The sequence below is a fragment of the Hyperolius riggenbachi genome, chromosome 11, assembly GCF_040937935.1.
Source record: "Hyperolius riggenbachi isolate aHypRig1 chromosome 11, aHypRig1.pri, whole genome shotgun sequence".
In the NCBI taxonomy this organism is placed as follows: Eukaryota; Metazoa; Chordata; class Amphibia; order Anura; family Hyperoliidae; genus Hyperolius; species Hyperolius riggenbachi.
The window spans coordinates 128825688-128850524 of record NC_090656.1 but is presented as its reverse complement, the minus strand read 5'-3'; the positions used below and the strand labels follow the sequence as shown (position 1 = coordinate 128850524).

The window sequence follows — 24837 nt, the reverse complement described above, 5'->3', positions numbered from 1 at the left end:
GCCCTATTGTTCATTATCCAAATACAGCATCATACAAGCACATGAACTATCCAAGGGCAATGAGACCCTTCAAAATATGCACATGTAAGTAGCCCAGTTCAGTTATGCAGTAACCGTCCATCAATAGATCTAGGAAACCATCAAGTAATTAAAGTTGCCATTCCGCCCGAGGCTAAAATATCAGTTACCACTTGACTGAGACTTTAATGAAATGCCATAGACCAGTGATTCTCATGGTCATCAACTTTATGAAAGACGGCGTTTGCCAACTGCCAAGTAATCCTATTGTGAGTAATATAATCTCAAGTATCTCTTGATCTGCTTATTCCGGTTTGTTTATATAAGTGTTAAGGTGGCCATACACTGGTCGATTTGCCATCAGATTCAACCAACAGATAGATCCCTCTCTGATCGAATCTGATCAGAGAGGGATCGTATGGCCACCTTTACTGCAAACAGATTGTGAACCGATTTCAGCCTGAAACCGTTCACAATCTGTTGTGGTGGTGCTGCTGCTGCTGCCGCCCCGCCCGCCCGCATACATTACCTGCTCCGCCGGCGCGACTCCAGTCCCCCGGTCACCGCTGCTCTGTCTGCGCTCTGGTCTCCAGGTCCGGCATGCCTCACTTCTTCTAGCCCGGCAGGAAGTTTAAACAGTAGAGCGCCCTCTACTGTTTAAACTTCCTGCCGGGCTAGAAGAAATGAGGCATGCCGGACCTGGAGACCAGAGCGCAGACAGAGCAGCGGTGACCGGGAGACTGGACTCGCGCCGGCGGAGCAGGTAATGTATGCGGGCTCTATTGCGTCGGTCGTCGGGCACTCGAACGCCGCTAGCAATGCGCTCTTTACCCGCGGGCGATCGACGGTTATTTTCCGCACGGCGCGATCGACGGGATCGGACGAAATGGATCGAAATTCGGCGTGTAGCGTGAACGATTGGCAGCAGATTCGATCCCAGTGATCGAATCTGCTGTCGAAACGGGCGCAGATCGGGCCAGTGTATGGCCAGCTTTATCATTTTCTGACCTCAGAAAAGGGCTGGTTGATACAAGCTGTTTTGTGAGCACTACACAATGCTGAGCACTGTTGCATGGTGGTACGCAGTGAATGAGTGAATGGAGGCCATCTGTCCACTGTATCAAAATGCGGCCAGCTTTACATGGTTGACACAGGTGGCCTTGTTCACTTGTTCTGAATGGGGATTTGCTACCCCATACTCTACCAGCACTTGCCGTAGTGCTGAGCAGTATGTACTGATTAGCACCGCTGCTTATGTGAATAGGCCCTTAATGGTAAAAGGAGCTTTGAGGTGAAGAGATCCCTCACATAGTCATTCTGTGATGGCAGTGAAGGGAGCAGTGGACTACACTGCTCTCCACTGCAGGCAGTATAAATGAGCCCTAATGGACTGAATCCCTTGAGCCCTACCTTATTACACCCTGGAGTATTCGCACTGAATGTCGAAAATTTGCCTTGGCCATAAACTGTCACCAAAATGTAAATGAAGACATAACAACAAAAGTTGTTTAGGTGATACCTTTAATAACTAATTGTACAAGATTCCTTTGCAAGCTTTCGAAACTTTGTTTCCTCTTCAGGCATGTTTCAGAGCTGGATCAGAACCATATGGTTCTGATCCAGCTCTGAATGGTTCTGATCCAGCTCTGAAACATGCCTGAAGAAGAAACTTCAAGTTTCGAAAGCTTGCAAAGGACTCTTGTACAGTTAGTCATTAAAGGTATCACCTAAACAACTTTTGTTGTTATGTCTTCGGATTCTCTCCATGACTAATACCGGACCACACACAACTGACTAAAATGTAACTGTTACCAATGAAGCATAGTCCACATCTCTCTAAGGCAGGTATGACAAACCGGTCCTACGAGGGCCGAGATCCTCACACATTTTTGATACAGCTCAAATAAATTGATGGCTCTGAATCAGGAAAGGTGTGGTCCATCAGGTAGAACACATTCCTTTCTTTCTCAGTCCATCCTAAACACTGGCATGAATCTGGCCCTTTTTTTAAATGTACCGCATGCGCTGTTTTCATTCCATCAGTATGCGACGAAAATGGCGCACCAAGAGACACATAACGCAGTGCAAAATAACGTCCAATTTCATAACCTACATGCGCTGCGTTAGGGGCACGTTGTGCGACTTTAACGTTGCATCAAACGCAACGTCCCACTGTGAAAGAGGCCGAAAGGTACCCATTAACAATGCAATTTCCTGAATGATCAACCATCTGGTCCAATTGCTGCGATCGATTGGAAGCGATTGTTCAGGTCCACCAACTGAGGTTAAATTGATAAGCAATCCGATCAGACTAAAAGAATTGTGAAATTTCGACTGAACTATAGATAGAATGATCATTCGTTATCGATTAGTATCATAAACTGCACTTGATTCGATCAGTAATACTACCGATCTTTTGGGAGATTGTACCGTTAATGGGCATTTTATATAATATAAACTACTGTCATCCAGTAATCCATTATACTGTATGCACAGCTATGTGACACAAGCAACCCTTCCCAACAGGAGCAGAAAAGGCTTTTATATACAACAAATGCACTAAAACCAGCATTCTGAATGGTGGTAACCAAATCGAACGGGTAAATAAAATGCAGGTATTTAAATTTACACAAGACGGTGATGCAGAGACTGATAATCATGACCTGCGAATCCAGGTCTATACCTTCTGTTAAGCCCATGGACTTGTACTTTGTATGTTCTCTAGCTGAAAATGCCACTTAAATCTGTTTATTTTGCATAGACAAACTCTGGCTGCTGAATATTCCACACACAGCATAGTCCAAAATCCATATTGCCAGACTGTCCAAACACAACCTTATCAAGTGCGAGCCGCCAAACTCTCCAATCACAGTGTGTCCAATTCCACTATAATGTGACACATACAGTATACACGATTCATATATGTGACACATATGCATAATTCATGCATGGGGCATACACACTATTTATGTATGAGACACATATGCATGATTCACATATGGGATATATACACAATTCATGTATGGGGCGTACACACTATTCATGTATGTGACACATATGCATAATTCATGTATGGGGCATACACACTTCTCATGTATGTCACACAAATACACAATTCATGTATGTAACACATGTACATAATTCATGTATGGGGCATACACACTATTCATGTATGTGACACATATGCATAATTCATGTATGGGGCATACACACTTCTCATGTATGTGACACATGTACATAAGTCATGTATGGGGCGTACACACTTCTCATGTATGCCACACGAATACACAATTCATGTATGTGACACATATACATAATTCATGTATGGGGCATACACACTTCTCATGTATGTCACACAAATACACAATTCATGTATGTAACACATGTACATAATTCATGTATGGGGCATACACACTATTCATGTATGTGACACATATGCATAATTCATGTATGGGGCATACACACTTCTCATGTATGTGACACATGTACATAAGTCATGTATGGGGCATACACACTTCTCATGTATGCCACACGAATACACAATTCATGTATGTGACACATATACATAATTCATGTATGGGGCATACACACTTCTCATGTATGTGACACATATGCATGATTCACATATGGGGAATATAAAGTACACAATTTATGTATGTGACACATATACATAATTCAGGTATGGGGCATACACAATATTCTTGTATGTGACACATGCATGACTCACATATGAGGCATATACACATTTCATGTATACGGCATATACATACAATAGCTATTTTCTTACAACACAATCCCTAGCTGATTGGCAAAGGTGTATAACAGGCATATTCAACAAGGAAAAATATAGCAACATAATCCAACTTTCACTTGTCTAGCAACAGTAAATCTGAAGTCTGATTGGCTATTTAAAACTACTGTGTGTAGCATTTCCTCACTGCATGATGGTTCATATTATATCCAATAGTCCCATGAACATGGCAGAGGACGTGGCATAGCCATTAGCCATACAATTACAGAATGCCACAGACTCGCCACTCAGGCAAACTATTGGTTCTCATGGATAAATTATATATATATATATACATATATACATAGCATGTTACAGATGTATGACAGAACTGTACATCCACACCCTTCTTTATGGTTCCCTGCCAACTCCCATAAGCCTCCATTATACATTTCCCATACCAAGCGAGTCCATTATACTGCGAGAATACGCCTTGCGCACCTGCTGAGTCCCCAGACCCACTTACCTCTGCATTATACTGAGATGTTTCATGCATGATCACATTTGAGTTGGAGTACTTTTTCCTCTGTTCTGTAAGAAAGAAAGAAAGAAACATGACTAAATGTAAATGACTTCTATGAAAAATGAACATTCACTTATCAGCTTCACACAGAAACCTGTGAAGAGTGGTAGAGCCATACCATCGAACATTGAATCCCAGGCATTCCAGGCATTCTCATTATAAGGATTCATGGTTAATGCAGACCCGTGCCTTCCCGTCAATGTGGCAATGGGAATAAACACATCCAAACAATGACAGATTTTCCTTCAGCTATCTCAGTTAGAGGAAACAATATCCTCATCATGACAGGACACGCCCACTCTTACCTGAGAGTCATCCCAAAGTCCTTGCTACATCCCCACTGGGAGTGGGCAGCTCATAAAGAACCTCTCTTTAGTTTACCATTACGTTTTATGGCCTTCTGCTTAAGGTTATGATAGGTGGCTGTTTTACTTGGATACGTAGCATAAATCTCCTTTTCCTTATCTGATGGATGACTGTTTACTGTGTTCACCGTGTGAATTTGTTATTAGCAGGGTAATTATATGGGATTCAGTGATTGGAAGCGTAAAGAAGGGTATGCTTTACCAAGTAAGAAAATGTGCTGCTGTGAGGAACAGGGAGGTTATAATCTCTATTATAATGTTGTTCTTGCTGAAAACTAATCTTTTGGCTCACCTGGAAAGAGGCCGGATTGCCTTCATAGACTGGCCATTATAGACTGCTATTAAGTTTAGAACAAAAAACTAATCATGTGACCAGTTGTTCTGGTTCCCTGTCTTCTTCATCCTGGCTTTGGAGGAGGGTATGTGCTGGTGCTACCACCTGTAACATGGTGTCCCATTAGCTTTTGCACAGACTAAAAAGTGTGGGGACCCTGTCTACTAGAGTCAGATCTGGAGAATAGAGACAGGCCATATCTCTGGACAGAGTGGAACTAGTGGCCATGTGACTACAGTATCGGTTCCTACATTAAATATGTTCTTTTTCTTGCTGTAAAGACTGAACAGCAATGGGCATGGGATGGGGATTTTTTCCATGGCCACTTCAGTAAAAATGCAGGTTGTATATTGTATGGCCAGTTGTAACTTAAATTGTGTCTCCATGGTGTATACATGAGGGGTATCTGGAGGGTGACAAGAAATTTGTTGTCTGCGCGCCGTCAATAGTTTGGTTGCCCCAATGGTGTCCATTTTAAAATCAGCAATTGCGGTAAATTTGGGTGGTCACAGCATCCGATAAAATAGTTTACTTATTACTGTTATCACTAAAGCTACGTACACAGTTGCAATAATCGTTGGCTGAAACGACTGATAACGACCGTTCCAGATGACGATGGTTCAGGGGCGGACTGACCATTCGGGCACTCGGGCACGTACCGAGGGCCCGTGGTCAGGAGGGGCCCCGCCAGACAACCCTGGGCAGGAGGGGAAGCAGCCAGTGAAAGGGAGCTATGGGAACAGCGGGGAAGGGGGGAAGTTCCCCCCCTTCCCTCACCTTGGGTCCCCCCCTTCCTGGCTCTCCCCTCCGGAATACTGAAGTGTCGCACTGTCGTACAGCGGCTGACAGCGGGCGGAGACTTACCGCTGTTACAGCCGGCTGAGGGAGCTGTGATCTGTGCACCGCAAGTCTGGTCTTGAGTAAACCAGACTTGCAGCGCACAGATCACAGCTCCTTCCGGTGGCTGGACAGCGGTAAGTCTCCGCACACTTTCAGCCACTGTATGACAGTGCAACACTTCAGTATTCCGGAGGGGACAGCCAGGAAGGGGGGCCCCAAGGTGAGGGAAGGGGGGGAACTTCCCCCCTTCCCCACGCTCTGTACACCGTTCCCTTTCACTGGCTGCCTCCCCTCCTGGGGACACCTGGCTACATATACTGGGGACACCTATACACCTGGCTATACTGGGGGCAGCTATACACCTGGCTACATATACTGGGGACACCTATACACCTGGCTATACTGGGGCAGCTATACTCCTGGCTACATATACTGGGGACACCTATACACCTGGCTATACTGGGGGCAGCTATACACCTGGCTACATATACTGGGGACACCTATACACCTGGCTATACTGGGGGCAGCTATACACCTGGCTACATATACTGGGGACACCTATACACCTGGCTATACTGGGGGCAGTTATACACCTGGCTACATATACTGTGGACACCTATACACCTGGCTATACTGTGGGCAGCTATACACCTGGCTACATATACTGGGGACACCTATACACCTGGCTATACTGGGGGCAGCTATACACAATACACCTGGCTACAAATACTGGGGACACCTACAAACCTGGCTACATATACTGGGAACACCTATACAGCTGGCTACATATAATGGGGACACCTATACAGCTGGCTACATATACTAGGGGGCACCTATAGACCTGGCTATACTGGGAACATCTATCCACCTGGCTATATATACTGGGGACACCTATAGACCTGGCTACATATATTGGGGACACCTATCCACCTGGCTACATATACTGGGGACACCCATAGACCTGGCTATACTGGGAACACCTATACACCTAGCTACATATACTGGGAACACATATAGACCTGGCTATCTATACAGAAGACACCTATAGGCCTGGCTACCTATTCTGGAGACACCTGTAGACCTGGATACCTATACTGGGGGCACCCATAGACCTGGCTACCTATTCTGGGGACACCTATAATCCTGGCTACCTATTCTGGGGACACCTATAATCCTGGCTACCTATTCTGGGAACACCAATAATCTTGGCTACCTATTCTGGGGACACCTATAGACCTGGCTACTTATACTGGGGACACCTATAGACCTGGATACCTGCACTGGGAAAACCTATAGACCTGGTTACTTCCACTGGGGATACCCTTTGACCTGGTTACCTATACTGGGGGCACCTATTTTCTGTTAACTGTTGCCAGATTAGCTATTTTTGGGAAACTGCTGCTGCCAGATTAAGTGTATTTTGCGAAACAGCTGCCAGATGATGTGTATTTTTGGGGAACCACTGCTAGATTGTGTATAATGGGAGAACCGCTGCTTCCAGATTATGTGTATTTTGGGGAACCACTGCTGCCAGATTACATGTATTTTGGGTGATCCGCTGCCAGATCAAGCATATTTTGGGGAGCGGCTGCTAAATTATGTGTATTTGGGGGAACCACTGCTGCCAGATAACATTTATTTTGGGGGAACGACTGCCATATTATCTGTATTTTGGAGGAACCTCTGCCAAATTGCATGGATTTTTGGTGAAATGCTGTCAGATTACATGTATTTTGGGGGGAAACACTATGGCAGAGTTCAAACTTCCCTGGTAGACCTTTTACACCACTGCTAAGGTCATGTATATTTTGCCCGACCCATGACCACACCCACATTCTGTTGCATGACCACACCCATTTTTCGGTGCACGGCGCAGGGGTTTTTATCATTATAAAATAATGTTGTCAGTAAAATATTATATCTTAACCTGTAAAAAAAGAACGTGAAAGGTGGGAAGCGCTGGTATGGGGGGCCCCATAATCTCCTATTGCCCGGGGGCCCCATGAGTTGTCAGTCCACTTCTGCGATGGTTATGTGTGTACAGCGGCTGACGGCCAATATTGCTCAGGCATTGGGGGTCGTTAAGGATCGATCCTGTCGGATCTTTAATGACACCCAATGCCCCAACATTACAATGCTATTTTCACCCTGGCAACCAAATGAAGCCATTCCGTCATCCGCAGATCGTAGTCCCTCCAGTCCCCACCCTAAATACAAAACACATTGGTAGCCTCATTGGTCAGGTTTTTTTTAAATGTTACAATCAATCAATCATGCTTTTATCTGCATTATTTTAGGCTTTGCAGATATAAGAGCCCCATTGCAGACATCATTATGTAAGAAGCATGTCTCAGTATTTCTCAGTCTTCTTTGCATACTGGTAAATAACATGCAGCCTGTGTACCCTGTCACTAGCAAGGTACTTTTGAAAGATGCAATAAATATGCTTTAATACAGTGTTTCTCAAACCTGTTCTCATGACTCCCCAACGGTGCATGTTTTGCAGGCAGTTTGAGAAACACTGCTATAATGAGATCACAAGCTGACTCAAAAAGGTGTCAAAACTGACACCTTTCATGTGAGAAGTAAGTAACATGAAGAACCCCTTATAACAAGAGGCTTCTAGTTTCCACAATACCGGTAAGTGCTCCTCAGGACCTACCGCCACAGCTGTGCTGGGTTTCTTTAGGGCCAATACTATTGTTTTCCTCTTCAGGATGCCTCCTTCTGGTCATCTCCCACTTCTATAGTACAATACATACTTCTCTGTTTAGCCAAATGTCTACGTCTGTGATGGCAACACTGAGCCCTGAATAATTGTTCGGATTAGTATACCAAAGTACACAATGCTTTCTCGTATCTCATCATAATATTTCATGTAGATTATGATATATCCTATCATGATAAAAACGTATTAGGAAAACACGCTGTTCTATAATAGCCAATGTATGTAAACAGCTTGAAGGCAGAAGAAAGAAAATACCTGTCTAGAAATAGTAACAATATCTATTTGTTCTTTGTTCCAATGACATGGTCCACCCTCAGGCATGGTAAGTACATGCTATCTACCTCTTTTAGCACCTGTAGCTTGACAAAAATAGCTATAACACACAACCTCCTGAATAATGTAGTATTGTATTGTAATGTAGTTTCTGCTCTCTTGTGCCGATGGTGTAAAATATACTAGATTTCATCTATTCTACGAGGTTTCAGTGTATCCGAAGCAAAAATGATCAGACAACACATATTGATGCAGCCTTGTGTCTGCAATAGTTAACACATTGTCCTCTTGGCCTGGTTAGGAGAAAAATCTACTCAGCAGCCAGGGGCGTAACTAGAAGTCCCCAGGCCCCCCTGCAAGAATTTGAGCGGGCCCCCCTCCCCCCTGGGGCCCGCTCATGGCTGTTTTTGGGGGGCAGGAGGGGTCGCAGCATGAGGGGAGAGCTTTGCACATCAGCGGGGAGGGGGGGCAGTCCCCCCCCCACCTCAGGCTCTCCCCTCTGCGCTCCCTCCTGTATCTATCTAAATGGCAGCAGCAGCGGTGGCAGCTATAACTACCTCCATTCACCACCGGAGGTCTCCGATCTGCAAGGGCTTCACATTACTTCCTGTTAAAACAGAAAGTAATGTGAAGCCCTTGCAGATCGCCGTAGACCTCCGTGGTAAATGGAGGTAATTATAGCTGCACTGCAGCAGCACCGAAAAGGCTTGGTGTTTCTTTAACAGTTTCACAGCATCAGAACTTTGTTTTTCTTACTCAAGCCTCATTTTTATCAGCACAGAAGAAAGCTGCCCGGGTATTTCCCCCTGATGCTGTGCAAAGTATGATGGGATTTCTGATGTTGTTGTTCTCGTTCTGCTGTGTTGGTGCATTTTTTAATTTTTTTTATTTTAAATTTGAGATTTGAAGCCTAGCGTGTGCAGCTGGGAGGGGTGATCAGGACACAGGACAGTTAGAACTGCGTCTCCAGCTCCCTGTCACCTCCTTTCAACCAAAAAGATGACTGCCCCCATGACAAAGATGGCTGCCCCCATGAAATCACAAACATTTGCCTGTTCTAACTAATGTAACTTAATGACAGTATGTCTGTTTATGCTGAAGTTTCCCTTTAAGCATTGTTTTGACCTGGGACACATGCAGAGGCAAGTAACCTGGGACAGACAATGATATCTGGCTACCATAAAAGTAGTGCTCCTGTCAGTTTGTAGACTTTGCAAAAAGCATGTTTATTGAACACTGGATGCAAACTCCTCAGTACAGAAAAGTGAAGGATATCCCATAACAATTACAGTGGGTTGCAAAAGTATTCGGCCCCCTTGAAGTTTTCCACATTTTGTCACATTACTGCCACAAACATGCATCAATTTTATTGGAATTCCACATGAAAGACCAATACAAAGTGGTGTACACATGAGAAGTGGATCGAAAATCATACATGATTCCAAACATTTTTTACAAATCAATAACTGGAAAGTGGGGTGTGCGTAATTATTCGGCCCCCTGAGTCAATACTTTGTAGAACCACCTTTTGCTGCAATTACAGCTGCCAGTCTTTTAGGGTATGTCTCTACCAGCTTTGCACATCTAGAGACTGAAATCCTTGCCCATTCTTCTTTGCAAAACAGCTCCAGCTCAATCAGATTAGATGGACAGCATTTGTGAACAGCAGTTTTCAGATCATGCCACAGATTATCGATTGGATTTAGATCTGGACTTTGACTGGGCCATTCTAACACATAGATATGTTTTGTTTTAAACCATTCCATTGTTATGTTTAGGGTCATTGCCCTGCTGGAAGGTGAACCTCCGCCCCAATCTCAAGTCTTTTGCAGACTCCAAGAGGTTTTCTTCCAAGTTTGCCCTGTATTTGGCTCCATCCATCTTCCCATCAACTCTGACCAGTTTCCCTGTCCCTGCTGAAGAGATGCACCCCCCGAGCATGATGCTGCCACCACCATATTTGACAGTGGGGATGGTGTGTTCAGAGTGATGTGCAGTGTTAGTTTTCTGCCACACATAGCGTTTTGCATTTTGGCCAGAAAGTTCCATTTGGTCTCATCTGACCAGAGCACCTTCTTCCACATGGTTGCTGTGCCTCCCACATGGCTTGTGGCAAACTGCAAACGGGACTTCTTATGCTTTTCTGTTAACAATGCCTTTCTTCTTGCCACTCTTCCATAAAGGCCAACTTTGTACAGTGCATGACTAATAGATGTCCTATGGACATGGGGCCTGATTCACAAAGCGGTGATAACTCAGTTATCACGCCTAAAAGACTTTAGGCGTGATAACCTTTGCACTAGCAAAGTTATCACCGCTTTGTGCTCTAACTCGCGCGAAGCTACCGCGCGTACAGTCCCATAGGGCTTAATGGGAGCTTCGCGCGAAGCGCCGGGTGCTGCGCGCGCGCCTGCGCACTTGCGCGCGCAAGACTTTGCGCGTGGAAAATTCGCGCGAGTTTCTTCTTATCATGCCTAAACTGAGTTTAGGCGTGATAAAGGGGTTTTCACTCGCGTGCAAACACTTTGCACCGCTTTGTGAATCAGGCCCATAGTCTCCCACCTGAGCTGTAGATCTCTGCAGCTCGTCCAGAGTCACCATGGGCCTCTTGGCTGCATTTCTGATCAGCGCTCTCCTTGTTCGGCCTGTGAGTTTAGGTGGATGGCCTTGTCTTGGTAGGTTTACAGTTGTGCCATACTCTCTCCATTTCTAAACGATCGCTGGAACAGTGCTCCTTGGGATGTTCAAGGCTTTGGAAATCTTTTTGTAGCCTAAGCCTGCTTTAAATTTCTCAATAACTTGATCCCTGACCTGTCTTGGACCTGTTTTGTGTGTTCTTTGGACTTCACGGTGTTGTTGCTCCCAATATTTTCTTAGACAACCTCTGAGGCCCTCACAGAGCAGCTGTATTTGTACTCACATTAGATTACACACAGGTGCACTCTATTTAGTCATTAGCACTCATCAGGCAATGTCTTTAGGCAACTGACTGCACTCAGATCTGAGGGGGCTGAATAATTATGCACACACCACTTTGCAGTTATCTATTTGTAAAAAAAAATGTTTGGAATCATGTATAATTTTCGTTCCACTTCTCATGTGTACACCACTTTATGTTGGTCTTTCATGTGGAATTCCAATAAAATTGATTCATGTTTGTGGCAGTAATATGACAAAATGTGGAAAACTTCAAGGGGGTCGAATACTTTTGCAACCCACTGTATATGGTGATCATACGGCTGTCCATTGGGATTCTCAAAGAACTGGTTACAGGACCATAGTTCCATTTACTTAATAGTGGGCTGACTATAATGATTGTTGGGCAGATGCCCCTTTGGCAATCCCACAGTTGGTGGTGATCCCAGTTAGAGAGCATAGGCCACCATAGGTATGTTTGGTGATCTCACAGTAAATAACAATCCCAGTGACAATCATGGGGCCTGCGTCAAACTGCATACCTAGTGATGGGGTCAACTGCCTCTGTATATAAAAAGGGTATTTTTCTCACAGATGTTTTTTTCCTAAATGAGGTCTTCAGTAGAATAATGGCAGGACTGATCTAATGTATAACTTGAATGGCTTTGCTAGTGTTGGATGACAGTAAGGCCTCTTTTCCGCGGAGAGTTGAAGGCTGTGAATTCACCACCTGTCAGCTGCTCTTGTCCACCAGCCAATTTACATTGCAAGTAATCGTGAAGCCCAAAGTTTCCAAGTACCCAAATTTCCTGCTTCGCTCTTCACCTGATTATACCCATATCATAGATTTACAGAACTGCAGTTTCAGTCTCCTTAGGTATCTCTATCTGTGTCTTGCCAATCGACTGACATGTCAAGAGCTGAGCCAATCAGCAGTACCAGCCCTGCCACATGAAATACTCTTTAACGCCTTCAGTTAAGCTGCTTCTAATCACATGATATTTTTTTTCCCTAAATTGTTTTTAAGAGCCATTTCCCACTGCAACTTGCGACTGCAAACGTGCTGCATCTGACTGCAATTTGCAACTATTTTCAAAAGCTATCTTGCTATTTTTTTGTGCGACCTTTGTTATAAATTTTCATAAGCACTCCTACAACTTAATGCAAATGCTTCAGTTTTCCTGCATTTGCATTTTTTGGATCAGATTTTTGGATCAGAACGCAGTCAGAGGAAAAGGACTGTGAGCAGAGCAAGACTCATTTTGATGCAGAACATTTGAACACTCTGCTGACTAAGCTTTCAGATTATATATATATAGATCTGACTTTGTAATGAGCCATAAAAGCAAGAGAAGCTGAGGTTTATCCAATTTTCTAATTTAATTTCGTTTGTTGCTCTAAAAAGGTGGAATGATTAATAATAATTAATAACATCTCTTACACTAACTGCCCATTATAAGATGGGCAGAAGAATATACATAAGCTTTTTCCTATTTCAACCTCACATGACACACCCTGATCAAACTTTACGTTTTCATGACACATATTATCATAAAATAAGTAGTAGCTATCAGAACAGGAAGTGATCTCAGCGAATCAGAACTTCTCAAGTCCATCAGCTGACCTCATGCTTCTCTGTGAGTCCTCATAGATATGAGCATCCCTATGCATGCCCTGTAGTGGTGCTACACGAAACACGTAGGCAAGGGACTGCTATTTTAGCTGGATCTGTTCTGTCATGAATAATGTAACGTGTGTTATTCTGCAGTATACAGTGTGGATAAATAGCTTAAAGGAAGAAGAATAAAAACTGAAAACACAAACAATACTCTAAGCCTATTCAGCTTCATGGTACAGACACCCAGTTTACCCCTCAGGCTAGTAGAAAGGGTCCGATCTGCCTGGCATACGCTCAGCATACTCCTATTGTCACTGGCAGTTTGACAAAGCTAACCAGAACAAATAAGTTTTTGAAAAGGAGATGGCATAAACAGATGGTCCTGCAGAATCCAGCTATAAAGATAGTAAAATTAAAGACGTATTTAACAATGTAGAAGGAAGAGAGTCGGCACTGCAGTAGGCAGCTGTCATGTAGAGGGATATGGCAGGATGCACTCACAAACACTCTGGGACAACAAGCATGCTCTGATTATAGCAGTTCAATACTGCAATACTGTGCAGATAAAGAGAGAGAGAGAGAGAGAGGAGAATCGGCACTACTACATAATGCTTTTAATTACAGTGACCAGATTTTTGTAGGCTCAACCTGGGACAGGGTGGGGGGGAAGGGGGGGTGGGAATGTGGTGGCTGCACCACAAAATGGGGGTGGCCATGACATTCTATGGGCGGAGCTAACGTAATGATGTGGTCAAATGAGGATTCGCATCATGGGTGTGCAGAAACTGTGTGATGCTATTTAATAGTATACCGTAACCCCAAAGCAGCAAACACAGCCAACTATGACCATTAAATAATAAATGCAGCAACAGTTACCCCAGACACCACAAAATAAACGCAATGGGCAACATGTCAGCACAAAATAAACGTATTGCGGGCAACATGTCAGCACAAAATAAACGCATTGCGAGCAACATTTCAGCACAAAATAAACGCATTGCAGGCAACATTTCAGCACAAAATAAACGCATTGCGGCCAACATGTCAGCACAAAATAAACGCATTGCGGGCAACATGTCAGCACAAAATAAACGCAATGGGGGCAAACATGTCAGTACAAAATAAACGCAATGGGGGCAAACATGTCAGCACAAAATAAACGCATTGCGGGCAACATGTCAGCGCAAAATAAACGCAATGGGGGCAAACATGTCAGTACAAAATAAATGCAATGGGGCAAACATGTCAGCACAAAATAAACGCATTGCGGGCAAACATTTCAGCACAAAATGTACGCAATGTTGGCACATTTCACCTGGGAAAAAAAGCATTTACTCACCTGGCAGAAGACGTCCCCTCACGCAGCCCGCCTCTGGTGTGTGCAGCTCCCCCCGGACGATCCTCCTTCAATCTCCCGCTCTCACAGGCAGAGCAGGGCTACGGCAAGATGGCGTCCGGAGGCGGAGCCCTGTACTGGAGACACAAATAGTCTCCAGTACAGGGCTCCGCCTCCAGACGCCATCTTCCCGTAGCCCTGCTCTGCCTGTGCCTGCCGGAGGAATAAGCAGGCTGCTGGAGCGGGGCTGCGGGGAATGAACTAGCGCAGCGTCTGTGAGACGCTGCGGCTAGTTCATTGTACAGTGGCCAGAGTCCCGAGGCCGGGACGTCCCGCTGCTAAAAGCGGGACGTTTCCCGGGACCTCATGCAGCCTGGGACAGCGCCCCCCCCCCCCGAAGGCGGGACGCGTCCCGGGTAAAGCGGGACGTATGGTCACCGTATTTTAATCCAGAGTGCAGCAAAACATAATCCAATGCAAGGCATTACAATGTGACATACCAGTGCTTCAGAAAGCGGTACAATAGTGGTGGATGCTGGGCACAAGTAGCCTTACGGCCGTGGCCTCCGTAGAAGCGCATTCCAGCGTGAAACAGCGTAAGACTGAAAAGTCTAGTGTTTTCCGACCACAATGGACCCCCTTTCACAAAGCATATAGTAAATAAGCATTTACAGCATGTAACATATTGCCTTGATTACCAATACTTATTTCTCTGGGCTGAATTGTGATGGTGACACTCATCCCTTGGCTGCCAGCACCTTAGTAAATGGCTGTACACTATAAGGGTACAGGCTCCATTTCCCAGAACAATAGTAATGAATCATAAGACATATGTTTTTGGCTATATTTAACCACAGGCTTACACTCCCCCTAGTGACCGGGCTATTTTTTATAATTCAGCACACTGCAGCTTCAACGGTGTGCTGCATGGCCAAACAACTTAGCAGACAAGTGAGTCTGCCCCCCTCCTCTGCCCACCAATAGAGATTTCTGTTGGTGGGCTCTAATCGCTGCTGGGAGGTTCCTTTTTTTTATATTAATTTAATTTTATATTTATTTTGAATAAAATCATGTTTTTTTTATTTTTTTATTTATCCCTACCGCCCGATGTCCAATCAAGGCAATCCTCTCTCATAGGCATCAGCCTATGAGAGGGGATCGCGTAGTGAGCAGCTCCAGGGGACAGCCAAGTGACAGGGCTGTCCCTAGTACAGTGCTGCACTAGATTGCAGCACTGTACAACTAGAAGAAACAGACATTTCTTTTTTTTTACAGTCTGCCAGCGATGATTGTTGCTGGCAGACTGTTGACGGAGCGGAATAAGGCGGTTAGGCGGTCGTAGAGTGGTTAAAAAATGTTTCAATAAAAAAAAATTTAAATGTAAAGCTGACCTAATACCTAACATCAAATGGTATGGATTACATTCAGCTGGGGTGACCATAAAAGAATACAGTAAAACGCATCATGATTCAACTGTTTTCACAGCTGTTTGACTGGTTGCAGAGCTACTCCTAATGCAATTATCGGGATAGGAAAGTATCACTAATACCCACAGTAGGGGAGGTAAAGAGTGGGTCAGCTGGGAAGGTCAAAATCAGAATCAAGTTTATTGGCCAAGTGCAGGGGTTGCACCTGGAATTTTGTGGAAGGTGTGTGTGTGTGTGTGGGGGGGGGGGGGGGGAATAGTAATACTGGTAAGCTTTATAACAATTTAGGAGTAGGGTAAAGGTGCCCATACACTTATCCATTTTTCCCGGCAGATTCTATCATAGTGATCGAATCCGCCGGAGATCAATGCAGCAACATGGCTGCGCAATCAGTGGGGGCGGGGACGATTGCATGCGTGGCAGTAGCGGTGTTCAATACCGGGATGAACGCTGGACCTGAAGACCCCTGGCTGGTTTGCACTATTGAAAATGTGCTCCCCGGGCTGTGCAGAGTGTTGGCAGCGGAGCGTATGCTCACCTGTCCACTGGCGTGCTGATCCTGTGTCCTCTCTCGATCACCAGCGGGGTGCCCATGACAGCATGTGTGTGGTCACATAACGTACAAGCCACTGGGTTACTGGGTGCACATGCCCTGGCGGTGATGGAGAGAGAATACAGGAGGAGCACCCCAGGTGAGCATATGCTATGCTGCCAGCTCTCTGCAAGCTCCACGGAGCACATTTTAAATGGGGAAGATCTGAGGACCTGGCAGGCGGCAGCTGCTCCACAGATTTTCAGTACATTTCAGCATGCTCTATGTACAGCGTTATCCATTAGTGTATGGCCACCTTTAGGATCCAGTTATGGGCTAGTTTTAGGGGAAAGTATTGGACTGTTTGAGGATTACTTATGGGATCTCAGAAAATAGTTTAAGTTTAGGCATCGTTTAAAAGGTGCAGATTACAGTTTTGCTTAGGTGAGAGGCCAGATTAGTATTACACATTGGAAAGGAAAGAGACATTAATAAGAGCAAAGGTATAGATAGGGCTACTAGGGGAGGAGGAGCAAGCAGGTAGCAATTTCAGACAGTGTTACGTGCCATCCATGCAGGTTGGGTACATTAGGCTTTGTAGGGGTTAAAGGGCAGGAAGGGTCATCATGAAGCAGCAACACGAATGAAGCTATTGAGTTTTCCTGATTAATCCCTAATATCTCACACAGCACTGAAACCTCACACTGAAAATGAATGTTCACCATACAAATGTTCAGTATGCTGCATGCAACAGATGTCATCTGCAGGAATTTCCTCTTTACCGAGATGTCAGGCAGATATTATACAGCCAAATTCAGACAGTGAGATCATAGACCCTAGAGTATGGATTTTTATATAATCTTTTATAATACTTAACCACCAATTTATAACACACGTGCAAGCTAAAACTTTTTTTTATAACAAAGCTGCAGATAAACAGATAACTGAGCTCTCTCAACTCTACTCATGAAAACCTTTAGCACTTGAGAAAATAGCTAGTGTAACCAAAATACATACAGCTACACAGTCTACAGAAGCTCTAAGCCAATTCTGAAAATCCTGCTAATAATCATCAGGGATTCCCTTAATACTGACTGAGGCTTGCTGTCAAGTGGAGACTATAAGATTATGTTAATGCCATTATCAAGTCTGCTCCGTGTCAGGTAAAAGCATCAGTTTGAAGTGGCCATGGAATTGATAAATAGTCTGGCTTAAACTACAGGTGCTCATACATCTAGCAATGAATGGGAAGATCGACCAAGAGAAAGATCTCTTTGCTGCCCATATACCGGAGGCCAATTCCGGAGATCATCCATAGCAAATCTCCCATAGCATTACATTAGCAAGAGCTTTTCAAAACACACGTGCTTGGAAAACAGCTGCTAGTGGGTGCCAGGCCTACTGTTACTCCTGCTCCTTTTTATCCCTGCACCACTTCTGGTACATGTGTATAATATAAATAGTTGAAATTGATTACTGTGAAAAGTGATTGCTCCTTAATAATTAGCTCACATGCATGTTGTACAATTTCACCTGTTTAAAAAAACAAAACTGACCTGCTGTAGTAAAATGCATAAAATATCTCCTTGCAGTGTTATAGTACTGTAAGTTCAGGAACTCACCAGACCAACTAATCTTTTTGTAGCAGAAGGCCAGCTTTGCATTGGTAACATGTGTTGCTAAGAATCCCTGTTTTTATGCAGGGCCTGTAATCAATGTTTCAGAATGCTGTAGTGTGCAGAGGGCTAATGCTACAGTGAAACCCTGATAAGTGTGCAGAGGGCTAAATGGAAAAGTATTATTTCAATGTATCACACCCATTTAGCACTTTCCTCAACCTAATGTATTTAGGGGGAGAATTAGCACTTTTTTTGCATAGTTACTAAGTATGGACCAGGTATGATTTAATTTGTTTGTTTGTTTTTCTTTCTTCTCCTGAACAACAAGGGCCCTTCTCTTTTTACTTGATCATTAATTCAATTTTTAACAAACCTGCATATGATTTTTGATCTCTTTAGGCGTAGTGACACTCAAAGCTATTGCAAGACAACTCACACGAATGATGTTTAGGGAAGAGCATATAGTGTATACTATCACAGTAATATGATCATTCCCTTGCCTGCCAATGAACAGGAAAAATAGCCACATAAAACTTACCAAACAGGTCTTTTGCACTCATTTTCCCAGATCCTCCACTGAAAGATAGAGAAGCAAACAGTTACAAATTAACCTGTACAGTAGTGCATGTTTAACAAATCTAGGTTCATTTATTAATTATATTCATATATTTAATCATCCAATTGTACCTATAAGCTGCATATCTAAGTGTAGTAAGTGAAATGCTGATATCAAAGGGGAGCTCAGCTCATCTGATGAATAACAGAGCATTGGCTGAGAGGCTTCTCTGCTTGCAGAACCCTCCCTTACAAGGCAGAACCTAATCTGGAACATGCTGTGATGGTCTGAGAAGAACGTCACAATGGTGAGCACAGAGAAGTGGTAGGAGGCAGCTAAAGTAGGAACTAATTACAGAAAAGTCCCTGTTATCCAGCACAGGCCGGGAAATCCCAGATTTTTCTCCGTTGTACGTCTATTTTAAAGAGAACCCGAGGTGGGATTTAATTATGTTAGTGGGGCACAGAGGCTGGTTGTGCACACTAACACCAGCCTCTGTTGCCCCATGGTGTGCCTCCAAGATCCCCCTGCGTGCCGCTATACCCCCTGCAGTGCTGGCGACACGCAGCGTGTCACCAGCACAATGTTTACCTATGCCTGTCTGTTAGCGCCGCTCCCCCGCCTCCTCCGTATTGGCGCTACCCGCCCGCGTCACTTCCCTCCAATCAGCGAAAAGGGAAGGGACGCGGGCGGGTAGCGCCGATACGGAGGAGGCGGGGGAGCGGCACTGACAGACAGGCAGAGGTAAACATTGTGCTGGCGACACGCTGCGTGTCGCCAGCACTGCGGTGGGTATAGCTGCGCGCAGGGGGGTCTTGGAGGCACCATCATGGGGCAACAGAGGCTAGTGTTAGTGTGCACAACCAGCCTCTGTGCCCCACTAGCATAATTAAATACCACCTCGGGTTCTCTTTAACAAATATAACCTGGAATTTGGTGTTCGCTTCTTTGAGACAGGTACTTAGGTAAGAAAGCTAGTCCACTGCAGGAATTGGTGTTCCCCTTGAGAGGTGCTCAGGTGGGAAATAAAAGGCTCATTAGCTCAGTCTTCTAGCCAATGCTAGGTACACACCATACAATTTTCTGGCAGATTTACCTGCCAGAGCTATGCCCAATCTGAATTTCGATCGATTTTTCAATTTTCTGATTGCTTTTGGAATCGTTTTTTTTAATCATTTTTCATAGAACTGAGGGAAATCGATAGAAAAAAAACAATTAAAAAACGATTAAAAAAAAGATTGGAAGATTGAAAAATTTATCGAATTTCAGATCGGACATGTTGGAAATAATCTATCTGGCAAGTAAAACTGCCAGAAAATTGTATGGTGTATATCTAGCATAAGAAGCATACAGCTGTGCTGGACTAACAAACAAATGGTATTTGAAAGCTAGGCTGTGGAAAGACCAGCTAAGTTGCTTATTTTGATTTGGAACAAACAGAAGGTTTGGTTCCTTTAGATAACATTCTCCACTTGTCTGGCTATTAGATGATTAAGTAGTACCAGTAAATGTTTTGTTTGTTTGATTACCTGTTTACTGTACATAGTGTAAAAAGCTTGTAAATACCCTGTAGTACAGCACAATAAAACAGTGGTTCTGGTGAATCACAAAGACTGTCTCCAGGCATGAAAAGCACCCACTACCTATCACAGTTTTACACTGGATTCCAGTAGCAAAAAAGTTTCTGTACCGTGTTGGATTGACTGTACCAACAGTTGGATTGACTTCTTATCAGTCTTATCAGCTTTTTGAACAATAGCAAAAGACTTTTTTTTTAGCGATTTCAACTTGTTTCACAACAAAAGTTGTTCAACAATTGTGCTGCATAAAAGGCCACTGTTGAGCGTGTGTATGGGGCTTAACTCAACCAGAGATATGTGTTCTCTTCAAGGACCCATCCTTCTGCCCAACCATCAGGCTAGATCACATACCACTCTTCTAAAAAACAGGAGTGTTTTTTATTTTTATTTTTTAGGAAACTGAGCCTTTAGGAGCTGAGACATTGAGAATTTTTAGAATCAAAGAACCCCAAACTGGACTCCTACATTGATGGCTTCAGATTGAAAGATACATCGATGTTACCCTCTCTGAAGAAAATGCTTTATGATCATTCTCCATTCCAGCCATACATAGGCTGGGTAATAACCACAATATCACTATCAATCAGGGAAACGATGGGGAGCTTTAGCGATTCTGGACTGCAACAAATATATAAAATGGATAAAACACAGTTGACAAATAACACCTTCATGGACTTGGACCATGATGAACCCACCTATACAGTATTAAGGTTAACAATAGCTGAGGTGAAAGGACAGTGTTGGGGATTTTGTGAACATGTAAGGTTGCTGCAAGGCTTAGGTGAAAAAGCTTCAGTGAAAATTTAGGGTTGGTGGTAGGCTTTGGTCAGGGAAGGAATCTAGGTATAGTACACTTAGTGCTAGGGATATTTGTGGACAATTGATAAGGGGTTAATGGCAGAGAATGTGGGAGGGGGGGGGGGGGGGTAAGGGAAAGGTCCAGGATAATAGATTAGAGTCAAGAGAGGTCAGAAGCTGGAACAAGGGTAAAACATTGAGGGTGACGTGTGAACTGCAATATTTTGCCCCCAAATCAGTAGGCATTGAGAGAATTTTCCATTGCTGGTCATCATAAAGCAATGGTTATATTCAATTACTAACTAAATAAATACTGGTTTAATTAAAATTAGTTTAATGCAATAACAAGAACAATAGTTTTATCCATCTTACTTGGAGGATCCATGCTTGCTTCCTGTAGATCCTGACTGACTCATGGCTGCATCAGCTGCAATAAAACAGAAAAATGATAATCGCTACGAGATCTGCAGATGGTTAGATTACAGTTACAGTATATTCTTCTCTGAATCGGAACATACATGAATTATTTGAGGGAAGTTCTCTTGGTTTGTGATCTGGTAAATGCATTCTTTGGACCCTGTACCTAATGACTGACTGAACTGTCCTCCAGTGGTATAACTACAAAACAATGGGGTTCCCCTTCAATACTCTGACCCTTCCTCCTCTGGTGGCTCCACGGCTATGGGGCTCATCTGTCAGGTGTCGTATAACAAATTTGGCTACCATGATCCATCACTAGCAGGGCAGCCACTATGATTCCTCCATTCATAACAAGTGTGACCACAAAACACCTGCTCTAGAAAGGAGAGCTCTGTAGCAGATGGAGGAAGGGAATGAAGTCTGAGCCCCTCATGATCCTGCCCCTTCCCCTCCCCATGGCTGAATAGGCTGCTCCCATGGTAGTTACACTTTCAATGTTCAGTGGTGGAAGCAGCTAGACTATTAGAATGAACTTGGATATCAGAAGACTGTCACAACTATTTGGACGTGCCAATGATTAGCTATAGCGGCCCGCTGACTCTTTGTTTATGACAGATCATATATTTACCAAAATAAAACATACACACTCTGTCCTCTAGGTCAGTGTTCCCCAACTCTGTCTTCAATGCCCACCAACAGTGCATGTTTTGTATAAAGCCACAGAGGTAATTAATCAGCTCTGCTGCAACATTAATTACCCCACCTGTGATTGTGTGTGGTTTCCCGCAAAACATGTACTGTTGGTGGGCCTTGAGGACAGGGTTGGGGAACTCTGCTCTAAGTGCTCCTGCTGCTACTGCTCCTTTGCTACCCTTTTACTTCAGATTATCTCTGATAATTCTGATTAGTAAATGAATGGTGCTGAGCTGCTTGTGAAATCTAAAGGGACTCCGAGCTCTAAAAATAATCGAAATTGGTACTTACCTGGGGCTTTCTGCAGCCCACCGCAGGTCAGGAGGTCCCACAGCGGCGTCCTGGCTCCTCTCCCAGTCTCTCCACACAATTGGCTTCCGGCGACACCGGGCCCGAGTGTCGGGCCCTCTCTTCTTGGAAAATGAAGTTAGTCGTCATCACGCCGGCCACCTTGCGTCATCATGGCCTGACTGTACTGCGCATGCATGGTTTAATCGCGCATGCGCAGTACAGTCACACGCGAGGCGGCTGGCGTGATGACGACTAACGTCATTTTCTAGGAAGAGAGGGCCCGACACTCGGGCCCGGTGTCGTAGGAAGCCATTTGTGCGGAGAGACTTGGAGAGGAGCCAGGATGCTGCCGTGGGACCTCCCGACCTACGGTGGGCTTCAGAAGGCCCCAGGTAAGTACCAATTTCGATTATTTTCAGAGGTCAGGGTCCCTTTAAGTGTCAGAACAACCAATCCTGGCATAGATTCCTGCTTCTCATTCTTCCTAGTCACTACCCTCTCCTGCTACTCATAAAAGTATAAACATTACACAAAAATGCTAAAGATCGAGTATTTTAGGAACACACAGGTACCTGTGCTGTAAGCCTGCCTAATTTTTAATTACGAGGACCCCTTCATAGGCTTCTGTCAGTACTTGAATGCAGGCATGCACTATTTAATATTAGGCTTGCTTATTTCTATCTTTTAGAAAATCTAGACCCTTTTTGTTGAATTATTCACCCTATATTTTCCATTTGTGAAGTGAAGTGCTATGCTGGTGCCACTTGTTACATGCAAATATTTAATGATACAAAATGAACATTGTAATCTCCTAAAAAGCCAGCTGTCTCAATAGTGTGGTGCTGGGCCTGATGATAAATGACCTACCCTAGTCTTTTGTTATTCTAGTAGCCTTCATTCCCCTTTCACATATTTCCTGCCTATTAATAAAATATGATGAGAGGGAACACACTAGAAATGGCCTCCTACCTTTCCACACAGCCATGTATAATGGGATGGTGAAGCCTATGAAAAACTATGAGCATGGAAGTAAAACTAACAAAAGGATGGTGGGTGCTCCTTATCATGCAGCAACCTGCCTTGGAAATGGTCTGCAGGAAAACCCTGACCGGCACATTTAGGTGTAGTCTGCAGGTGGTGGTCCCAGGCAGGGTAAGCGCTTGGAACCACAACTGCATTGTTCACCTACATTTGGAAGCTCAGAGCATTTTAATGGTACTGTAGTTCTTAGGTCACATAGTGGTGGTTGGGAGGCGGCATGAGACAGGCCACACACGTGGTATCCTAGAAGACATAGTTAAATTGGTTCAGCCCTTGCTAGTTCTGGTACTGCAGGTGCAATTGCACTTACTGTACTTTTAAATTTGCCTAACAGGCTTTTTCATGCAGACCATTTCCAAGCAGGGTACTGCTTGATAAGGAGCACTTACAATCCTTGTGTTTGTTTTACTTGTGGTTGTCCCAGGTGGTGAAGGCACTTTGGGCTCTGCCCACGCTGCTCCCTCCTTGGGGTGTAGTTTGTGTATGTGGCGGCCCTAGACTGTGTGAGCACTTGGGACCGTCTGTGTTATTCACTCCTGTTTGAAATCCCAGAGCAGGGTAAGTGAGGCTGATTTTAAATGTAATATTGTACAAAAATATGTCTTTCTATAGAGTATGGTAGTATTTGCTAGGCATTTAGGCATTGGTCAGTTGCATGGCACGATGATTATCATCACCAACCTTGCCATGTCTGAGTACCACCTATACAATGAAATGTTACCATATGTGGTATCTACAGTATGTCTGTAGTTAGTAACTGATCTGGACATCAATACACAATTTCACCCAAAGCTGCAATAAATGAAACAATAAGGCTGTATTTAGTTAGGCATGACCCACCAAGCCACCCTTAACTGTTCAATCAGACATTAACTGGTTGTAGCAATCTATTTACCACTTTGCATCACTTGATCCTGATCAGCAGAAATGTAATCAATAATTAATCAAACCTACCTTTGAAATTAAAAAAAGAATTGCTCAAACCATAAGCCTTTCCTTACATTTTGTGAAAGCCATATAAAATGAGTGGACTCTCAATGCTCATCAACTGGAGTTCTAGATTTCAATTGATTTATATTCAATTAAATGTTTCTATCTAGTCAAAAGTCTAATTGATAAACAATGTCTCACACTATAAT

General features: G+C 44.0%; 1 protein-coding gene across 3 annotated transcripts in view; it reads right to left on the bottom strand.

Annotated features, from left to right (window-relative positions):
- Positions 1-24837, bottom strand: part of LOC137538570 (epidermal growth factor receptor kinase substrate 8-like protein 2) — a 246829-nt gene that overhangs the window by 118515 nt on the left and 103477 nt on the right. For 2 of the 3 annotated variants that reach the window (XM_068260822.1, XM_068260823.1), the window contains exons 2-4: positions 21626-21680; positions 18858-18895; positions 4275-4339 (exon numbers count right to left, since the gene is read on the bottom strand). In XM_068260822.1, the coding sequence (XP_068116923.1) occupies positions 4275-4339; positions 18858-18895; positions 21626-21669 (147 nt within the window). In that variant the 5' untranslated portion in view covers positions 21670-21680. Of the gene's footprint in view, positions 1-4274; positions 4340-4449; positions 4555-18857; positions 18896-21625; positions 21681-24837 lie in introns of those variants that run through there. The other variant, XM_068260824.1, reaches the window with a different exon arrangement.